This window comes from Orbicella faveolata, unplaced genomic scaffold, assembly GCF_042242905.1.
Source record: "Orbicella faveolata isolate gen_17 unplaced genomic scaffold, um_ofav_v1 contig_34, whole genome shotgun sequence".
Classification (NCBI taxonomy): domain Eukaryota; kingdom Metazoa; phylum Cnidaria; class Anthozoa; order Scleractinia; family Merulinidae; genus Orbicella; species Orbicella faveolata.
The window spans coordinates 20,490,001-20,500,206 of NW_028301563.1; the positions used below are offsets into that span (position 1 = coordinate 20,490,001).

The following is a 10,206-nucleotide window of genomic DNA, read 5'->3' on the forward strand; positions in this document are numbered from 1 at the left end:
ACGCTGTTCCCTCAAAAGGAGTGTCATAAGCGAAAATGGATGTCTCCTGAATGTGGTGCGGAGAATCAGATCGACCATATGGCATTTAGCAAGAGAAGGAGGAGTTCGCTGCAGGATGTTCGTGTCAAGCGTGGGGCAGATGCTGGGTCAGATCACCAACTGCTGCTGGCAAAAGTCAGGCTAAAGATTGCCATAGTAAAAAAGGGGAAACTGGCACAGTGCGTAAGCTGAGAGATCCAGAGGTAAGAGACATGTTCAAGCTGACGCTACACAGCAGATTTGAGGGTCTGCAGCAGTTGGTTGAGGAGGAACTGCCTGGGGAGGATGAGTGGAGGCAGAACGAGCAAAGCTACGTGGAGATCTGTGAAATGGTGCTGGGTCGGGCAAAGGCAAATAGGAAAGAGTGGATCAGTAAGGAGACCTGGTGAGGTAAAAAATGCTATGAACATGGCCATGACGAGAAAGAAGAGGAGGGATGCGAGTAAAAGGTACCAGGAGCTGAATAGGGAGGTGAACGGAACCTGTAGGAGGGTTTATGTGGAGTCGGACCGAGAGGGCTGAGAAAGGTGGAAAGAGGGGTGATATGAAGACTTTGTACGAAATCACAACGAGGCTGAGTGGGAGGTTTCAGAGTACATGTAAGCCGGTGAGAAATGTTACAGGCCTGTTGGTGAGGACGGTGGAAGAAAAGATGCACCGGTGGAGGGAGCACTTTGAAAGACTGATTAAACACAAGGCGCCGCCCAATCCGCCGGCGGTAGAGCCAAGCGACGAACTAAACATCAGGACAGGTCGCATTACACGTTCTGAGATCAAGAACCCCATGAAGAAGTTAAAGAATGCGAAGGCAGCACGATGTGACAATATACCCATTACCAGAGGCAATTTAGGCTGGGGGTTAAGTGTCAGAGTTCTTTTGGACCTCAGCAACCAGATATGGAGTAAAGAGCAGATATCAGAGGAGAGAAAGAAAGGTTTGCTAATCAAGCTGCCAAAGAAAGGCGATCCGAGCCACTGTAAAAACTGGCATGGCCTCACGCTTTTGAACATGGCAAGTAAGGTGCTCTGCAGAGTGATCTTAGAGCGTATCACGACGGCACTGGATGAAAACTCCCAGAGGAACAAGCGGGGTTTCGAGCTGGTGGAAGCTGTACGGACCAAATAGCGACACCGAGGATTATTGTGGAACAAAGCATTGAGTGGCAGTCCTCCTTGTACATCAACTTTATAGATTTCGAGAAGGCTTTCGATTGCATCAGCAAAGAGGTGTTGTGGCGGTTGCTGCGCCACTACGAGATTCCCGTCTAGATAGTTACCATCATCAGAGCTCTTTATGAGCTCTTTTCTGCGCAAGTGGTACATAATGGATAGACAGGCGTCAGACAAGGCTGCCTGCTATCTCTCTTGTTGTTTCTTGTTGTCCTTCATTAGGAAACCAGGATAGCGTTTGGCAGGAGCCGTGGTATCCAGTGGTCCTTCACGACATCTTTGGAAAGACCTTGACTTCGCTGATGATCTGGCCCTACCGCCGCACAGAGTGCAGGACACGAGAGATAAGGCACAGGCCTTAAAAGGAGCAAGGTGCAAATGTAGGCCTGAACATCACTGCTACAAAGACAAAGCTGATGCGTATCTGTGCCAAACGCGGCGATGGTGTATCGATCGAAGGGGAGCAGATCGAGGAGGTGAACGAATTGACGTACCTCAGCAGCATTGTAAGTGCGAAGGGAGGTACTGATGAGGACATCCAGCCACGCATTGGGACAACTAAGACCAAGTTGAGCGTATTTGGGTCAAATGTGCAAGTTTCTGCTCCTGTATAGTTCTGAAACTTGGAGACTGACCAAGGGATTGAAGCAGAAGTTGCAGGTGTTCATCAACACGAGGCTGAGGAACAACTTGCGGATTTGGTGGCGTAGACGAATACGCAGTGAGGAGCTTCGGAGACAAGCAGGACAGCGACCGGTAGATCAGGAGATTAGGCAAAGAGCTTGGGGTTGGATTGGCCACACGCTGAGGAGACGAGACAGACAGCCAAGAGGGCCGTAGAGTGGAACCCACAGGGGAAGCGCAAGAGAGGCAGATCCAGCACACCTGGAGTCGCACAAAAATGGCAGAGTTGGAGGAAAGACAGCTCACTTGGCAGGGAGCGAAACGCACTCTCAAAGTAGGATCAGGTGGCGGGCACTTGTGGACGACCTACAGGAAGTTAGGTCCATCAGGAACTAAGAGGGTTGAGTGAGTGAGTGATAAACTAGGGCTCTTTCGAACAACAGAGGGCAACGAGAGACTGCGAATAGTCTATTCCTTTCCTTTCTATGATCTTTTATGATCATTATGTGATGAATAATGCCTAGTGCCGATGGTAAATCATATTCATCTCTCAGGCTGCTGATGGAGAATATTGTCTTGTGAATGATGTCTACTGACAAATGTCTAGTGATAGTGAATAATGTCTCACTCATCCCCATAGCGCCCCATAGTTATTGTGCTATACTGACTCGATTTCCAGACCTGCTTCAGCCTCGCAAAGGTTTATCTTGCTTTGCTGAGCCTATTGCGGATGTCACTGCTGGCGCCAAGATAGTTGAAAGTGTCCACAAACTCTAGATTGTGCTCTCAAACTCTGATAGGTTCCGCCACTCTGTTCGCACATACATAACCCTCGATTTATCACAGTTAATTACCATTCTGACCTGTAGACTACGAGTGGTCCCTCTTTCGCTTAGTCCGTCGTGCGTGACACGAAAGAAAACTGCGAGAAAAAAATAGCCGCGCGAAATCCTGGGGGCGAGGAGTGTGCGAAAGGAGGGACTACCGCCTAAGCCTAAGAGTTTCAATTATGCGTTGCTCTCACAACGCAAAACTGTGATTGGCTTATGTTAGGAGCGTTGACAACGCGTCGTCAACATTCGAGATACGCGCGACGTCTTGCAGGAATGTTTTGGAACCGGAGCAAATCAAAGCGTTGGAATCGCGCTTCGCAAGCCGTGGCCGTGATGTTCTTGCGAATCTGTCAACAGGCTTTTGAAATATTTAAATTTGTCAAGTGTGTGTGATAACAGAGCTATGTCATCGGCACAGTCAAGGTCCTCAAGCGTTGGGAGCAAGTCGGCATCATATCCCTCTGGCCTGATCCTCCCTGGTACTTTGCAACACTCAAACGTAGGGCTGATAACACACAGTTTTGACGTACCCCGGACGTTGCCATTCTGAGCATTTTTCGATGATATTCCTGAGAACAAATATCTGGTTATAATTAGTGCACCTCTGCCCTTCAAAAACCAGATTGTTCGTTCCTAACAGCCTGTCGACTACTAATGCTATGCGGTCAATGATGATCTTGTAGAAAATGTTGCTTGGAACAGATAACAGTGTTATTCCCCTCCGGTTGCTCCAGTTAGAGAAAGCACCCTTCTTAGGTATCTTGATGATGAACACCTCGATCCAGTCAAGTAAAACCTCGTTATCCCATATCTCAGTGAGGTGCTTTTCCGTTCTTCAACGCTAATTAATGCTGGGTTTAACTAACGACGGAGTTCAAGGCGGAGCTGGAGTCGTAGGAGAGCTTATGACCTAGTGAAAATCGAAAATCGGGGTGTTAAGCGGAGTCAAAAGCTCGACGGAATTGGACTCGGAACTCGGAACGTTTCCATTAACCTAATTTCTTCCGATTCCCTTTACGATTCCGTTTACGATTCCGTTGCTTATGATCCAGTGAAAACTAGATTGTGAGTCGAAAGCAGAAGCGGAAGAACCAACCAACCACAAGGCCTGGTTTCTGCTTCCAACTCCGGCAATCTAGCTTTCACGAGTACGTAAGCTAGTGGCGGTGGAAGATGACTAGTGATGGTGAATGATGTCTACTGATGGTAAATTATGACTAGTAATGGTGAATGACGACTAGTGAAAGTGGATGATGACTAGTGATGGTGAATGATGTCCACTGATGGTAAATGATGTCTAGTGATGGTGAATGATGACTAGTGATGGTGAATGATGTCCAGTGATGATGAATGATGACTAGTGATGGTGAATGATGTCTAGTGATGGTGAATGATGTCTAGTGATGGTGAATGATGTCTAGTGATGGTGAATGATGTCTAGTGATGGTGAATGACGACTAGTGATGGTGAATGATGTCTAGTGATGGTGAATGATGTCTAGTGATGGTGAATGATGACTAGTGATGGTGAATGATGTCCAGTGATGGTGAATGATGACAGTGATGGTGGATGATGCCTAGTGATGGTGGACGATGTCTAGTGATGGTGAATGATGTCCAGTGATGGTGAATGATGACCGTGATGGTGGATGATGTCTAGTGATGGTGGACGACGACTAGTGATCGTGAATGATGACTAGTGATGGTGAATGATGACTAGTCATGGTGAATGATGACTAGTCATGGTGAATGATGACTAGTGATGGTAAATGATGACTAGTGATGGTGAATGATGTCTAGTGATGGTGAATGATGACTAGTGATGGTGAATGATGTCCAGTGATGGTGAATGATGACTAGTGATGGTGAATGATGACTAGTGATGGTGAATGATGTCTAGTGATGGTAAATGATGACTAGTGATGGTGAATAATGTCTAGTGATGGTGAATGATGACTAGTGATGGTGAATGATGTCTAGTGATGGTGGATGATGACTAGAAATGGTGAATGATGACTAGTGATGGTGAATGATGACTAATGATGGTGAATGATGACAAGTGATGGTGGATGATGACTAGTGATGGTGAATGATGACTAGTTATGGTGTATGATGACTAGTGATGGTGGATGATGACTAGTGATGGTGAATGATATCCAGTGATGGTGTATGATGACTAGTGATGGTGAAGGATGACAAGTGATGGTGGATGATGACTAGTGATGGTAAATGATGACTAGTGATGGTGAATGATGCCTAGTGATGGTGGATGATGTCTAGTGATGGTGAATGATGACTAGTGATGGTAAATGATGTCTAGTGATGGTAAATGATGACTAGTGATGGTGAATGATGTCCAGTGATGGTGAATGATGACTAGTGATGGTGAATGATGTCTAGTGATGGTGAATGACGACTAGTGATGGTGTATGATGTCAGTTGATGGTGAATGATGACTAGTGATGGTGAGTGATGTCTAGTGATGGTGTATGGTGACTAGTGATGGTGAATGATGACAGTGATGGTGGATGATGTCTAGTGATGGTGGACGACGACTAGTGATCGTGAATGATGTCTAGTGATGGTAAATGATGACTAGTGATGGTGAATGATGACTAGTGATGGTGAATGATGACTAGTCATGGTGAATGATGACTAGTGATCGTGAATGATGACTAGTGATGGTGAATGATGACTAGTCATGGTGAATGATGACTAGTGATGGTGAATGATGACTAGTGATGGTGAATGATGACTAGTGATGGTGAATGATGTCTAGTGATGGTGAATGATGACTAGTGATGGTGAATGATGTCCAGTGATGGTGAATGATGACTAGTGATGGTGAATGATGTCTAGTGATGGTAAATGATGACTAGTGATGGTGAATAATGTCTAGTGATGGTGAATGATGACTAGTGATGGTGAATGATGTCTAGTGATGGTGAATGATGACTAGTGATGGTGAATGATGTCTAGTGATGGTGAATGATGACTAGTGATGGTGAATGATGTCTAGTGATGGTGAATGATGACTAGTGATGGTGAATGATGACTAGTGATGGTGAATGATGTCTAGTGATGGTGAATGATGTCTAGTGATGGTGAATGATGACTAGTGATGGTGAATGATGTCTAGTGATGGTGAATGATGTCTAGTGATGGTGAATGATGTCTAGTGATGGTGAATGATGACTAGTGATGGTGAATGATGACTAGTGATGGTAAATGATGTCTAGTGATGCTGAATGATGCCTACTGATGGTGGGATGGTGGATGATGTGTAGTGATGGTGAATGATGTCCGGTGATGGTGAATGATGACTAGTGATGGTGGATGATGACTAGTGATGGTGAATAATGTCTAGTGATGGTGAATGATGACTAGCGATGGTAAATGATGCCTAGTGATGGTGGATCATGTCTAGTGATGGTGAATGATGTCCAGTGATGGTGAATGATGACTAGTGATGGTGGACGATGACTAGTGATGGTGAATGATATCTAGTGATGGTGAATGATGACTAGTGATGGTAAATGATGACTAGTGATGGTGAGTGATGTCTAGTGATGGCTAATGATGACTAGTGATGGTGAATGATGCCTAGTGATGGTGGATGATGACTAGTGATGGTAAATGATGACTAGTGATGGTGGATGATGAGTATTGATGGTGAATGATGCCTAGTGATGGTGTATGATGTCTAGTGATGGTGAATGATGACTAGTGATGGTGAATGATCTCCAGTAATGGTAAATAATGACTAGTGATGGAGGATGATGACTAGTGGTGGTGGATGATGACTAGTGATGGTGAATGATGCCTAGTGATGGTGAATGATGTCTAGTGATGGTGAATGATGTCTAGTGATGGTGAATGATCTCCAGTGATGGTAAATGATGACTAGTGATGGTGAATGATGACTAGTGATGGTGGATGATGACTAGTGATGGTGAATGATGTCTAGTGATGGTGAATGATGTCCACTGATGGTAAATGATGACTAGTGATGGTGGATGATGACTAGTGATGGTGAATGATTTCTAGTGATGGTGGATGATGACTAGTGATGGTGGATGATGACTAGTGATGGTGAATGATGTCCAGTGATGGTGAATGATGCCTAGTGATGGTGGATGATGTCTAGGGATGGTGAATGATGTCCAGTGATGGTGAATGATGCCTAGTGATGGTGGATGATGTCTAAAGATGGTGAATGATGTCCAGTGATGGTGAATGATGACTAGTGATGGTGGATGATGACTAGTGATGGTGAATGATGTCTAGTGATGGTGAATGATGACTAGTGATGGTGGATGATGTCTGATGATAGTGAATGATGACTAGTGATAGTGAACGATGCCTAGTGATGGTGGATGATGTCTAGTGATCGTGAATGATGTCCAGTGATGGTGAATGATCACTAGTGATGGTGGATGATGACTAGTGATGGTGAATGATGTCTAGTAATGGTGAATGATGACTAGTGATGGTAAATGATGACTATTGATGGTGAATGATGTCTAGTGATGGTGAATGATGTCTAGTGATGGTGAATGATGACTAGTGATGGTGGATGATGTCTAGTGGTGGTGAATGCTGACTAGTGATGCTGAATGATGCCTACTGATGGTGGGATGGTGGATGATGTGTAGTGATGGTGAATGATGTCCGGTGATGGTGAATGATGACTAGTGATGGTGAATAATGTCTAGTGATGGTGAATGATGACTAGCGATGGTAAATGATGCCTAGTGATGGTGGATCATGTCTAGTGATGGTGAATGATGTCCAGTGATGGTGAATGATGACTAGTGATGGTGGACGATGACTAGTGATGGTGAATGATATCTAGTGATGGTGAATGATGACTAGTGATGGTAAATGATGACTAGTGATGGTAAATGATGACTAGTGATGGTGAGTGATGTCTAGTGATGGCTAATGATGACTAGTGATGGTGAATGATGCCTAGTGATGGTGGATGATGACTAGTGATGGTAAATGATGACTAGTGATGGTGGATGATGAGTATTGATGGTGAATGATGCCTAGTGATGGTGTATGATGTCTAGTGATGGTGAATGATGACTAGTGATGGTGAATGATCTCCAGTAATGGTAAATAATGACTAGTGATGGAGGATGATGACTAGTGGTGGTGGATGATGACTAGTGATGGTGAATGATGCCTAGTGATGGTGAATGATGTCTAGTGATGGTGAATGATGTCTAGTGATGGTGAATGATGTCTAGTGATGGTGAATGATCTCCAGTGATGGTAAATGATGACTAGTGATGGTGAATGATGACTAGTGATGGTGGATGATGACTAGTGATGGTGAATGATGTCTAGTGATGGTGAATGATGTCCACTGATGGTAAATGATGACTAGTGATGGTGGATGATGACTAGTGATGGTGAATGATTTCTAGTGATGGTGGATGATGACTAGTGATGGTGAATGATGACTAGTGATGGTGAATGATGTCCAGTGATGGTAAATGATGACTAGTGATGATGAATGATGCCTAGTGATGGTGAATGATGTCTAGTGATGGTGAATGATGTCCAGTGATGGTGAATGATGACTAGTGATGGTGGATGATGTCTAGTGATGGTGACTGATGACTAGTGATGGTGAATGATGTCTAGTGATGGTGAATGATGTCCAGGTTTTGTAGGGTTGTATTTGGACTGAATGCATCACCCTTTTTATTGAATGCTACACTCCGACATCATGTCAAAAGGTATGAAATTTCGGACCCAAGGTTTGTAGCTAAGTTGTTGGATTCGTTTTATGTTGATGATTTTGTTGGTGGTGGAGCGACATCACAGGAATGTATGGAGTTGTACCAGAAGACTCAGAGTCGAATGGCCGAAGGAGGTTTCAAACTCAGGAAATGGCTGACAAATGATTCACAGGTAAGGGCCAAAATGGCAACAAAAACCCAGATTGGTGATAAACAAGATGTGGTGACAGAGGAAGACATCAGTTATGCTAAGTCTTCTGTGGGCATGAAGTTGGGAAGCAAGGGCCAGAAGGTGTTAGGATGCGAGTGGGATTACGAAGCTGATGTCATCACTCTTGATCTGACGTTGATTGCGCAGCGTGCCGAAGGCTTACCTGCCACTAAGCGGAATACATTAAGGCTACTAGCAGGAGTCTATGACCCCTTGGGACTTATTAGTCCGGTTACAGTGAGTGTCAAGGTTATATTCCAAGAGATCTGTCGTCAGAAGTGTGGATGGCACGAACAGCTGGAGGGAGGGGTCAAGAAGGGCGTGGAAGATTGGATTAAGGGCCTCATTGACTGTCATAGGATTGATGTAAAACGCTGTGTTTATGACCACCCTCATGAGGAGGTGGAGGAGTGCTCACTGCATGGGTTCGCAGATGCAAGAAGGCCTACTGTGGTGTGGTGTACCTTGTTTATAGAACCCAGGTAGGTAGATATGTACGAATGTTGACTTCAAAGACAAGAGTGGCACCCTTGAAGGAGCTGTCAATTCCAAGGCTAGAGCTTATGGCAGCACTTATACTAGTGAAACTTATGGTCAATGTTGAAGGTGCTCTTGCCTCGCAGCAGAGTGTTAAACGTTCGAAACTGTGGCTGGACAGTCAGACTGCCTTGTTCTGGATTATGAACAGAGGGGAATGGAAACAATTTGTCAAGCACCGTGTGAACGAAATTTTGAGGCTGAGTGACAATGAAGATTGGAGGTACTGTCCAAGTCGAGAGAACCCTGCGGACATTGGGTCGAGAGGAATGTCTGCATCCGGTTTAAAGCAGAATGTATTGTGGTGGCAAGGTCCTGCTTGGTTAACAGAGTAAGAAGAGAGTTGGCCTTCAGAGGGATCAGTGTCACCTACCACTGAAAGTCAAGAACAAGAGAGGACGACCAGCATCCTTGTGACCCGAACTGATCTGGTTGTGGGGATAGACAAAGTCATTGAAATTGACAAGTACAGTTGCATAAGGATGGTTTTGAGAGTGACAGCGTGGCTTAAACGGTTTTGCTTCAATGTGGCCAAGAAGACAAAGTCAGAGAGGAAGCATGGACCGCTATCCTTGCAAGAGCTGACGGAGGCAGAGATTGACTGGATAAAAGCAGCACAAAGAGAGTTAAAGTGTCAAGAGAACTACAAGCAGCTTTCTAACAAGTTTGGTCTTACTGAAGACAGTAAGGGTGTGATAAGATGCAAGGGACGGCTAGAGTATGCTGATTTGCCTGCGGAAGCGAAGGAGCCAATAATTTTACCCAAAGACCACCACCTGACATTCCTAGAAATTCACAAGAAGGTGGATGATGACTAGTGATGGTGAATGATGCCTAGTGATGGTGAATGATGTCTAGTGATGGTGAATGATGTCCAGTGATGGTAAATGATGACTAGTGATGGTGGATGATGACTAGTGATGGTGAATGATGTCTAGTAATGGTGAATGATGACTAGTGATGGTGATGGTAAATGATGTCTAGTGATGATGAATGATGTCTAGTGATGGTGAAGGATGTCTAGTGATGGTGAATGATGT

General features: G+C 44.8%; 4 protein-coding genes across 4 annotated transcripts; all 4 read left to right on the plus strand.

The window, feature by feature from the left end:
• Positions 1-535: 535 nt before the first annotated feature.
• On the plus strand, positions 536-1,165 carry LOC149105227 (uncharacterized). Its single transcript, XM_089271492.1, has one exon. It carries the CDS (start codon positions 536-538, stop codon positions 1,163-1,165), a length of 630 nt encoding a protein of 209 aa, XP_089127618.1.
• A 7,167-nt stretch (positions 1,166-8,332) lies between these two features.
• LOC149105228 (uncharacterized) lies at positions 8,333-9,115 on the plus strand. Its single transcript, XM_089272338.1, has one exon. The coding sequence runs from the start codon at positions 8,333-8,335 to the stop codon at positions 9,113-9,115; it is 783 nt and encodes a 260-aa protein (XP_089128464.1).
• A 14-nt stretch (positions 9,116-9,129) lies between these two features.
• LOC149105229 (uncharacterized) lies at positions 9,130-9,501 on the plus strand. Its single transcript, XM_089272339.1, has one exon. The coding sequence runs from the start codon at positions 9,130-9,132 to the stop codon at positions 9,499-9,501; it is 372 nt and encodes a 123-aa protein (XP_089128465.1).
• A 147-nt stretch (positions 9,502-9,648) lies between these two features.
• LOC149105230 (uncharacterized) lies at positions 9,649-9,984 on the plus strand. The gene has a single exon (XM_089272340.1). It carries the CDS (start codon positions 9,649-9,651, stop codon positions 9,982-9,984), a length of 336 nt encoding a protein of 111 aa, XP_089128466.1.
• The last annotated feature ends 222 nt before the right edge of the window (positions 9,985-10,206 follow it).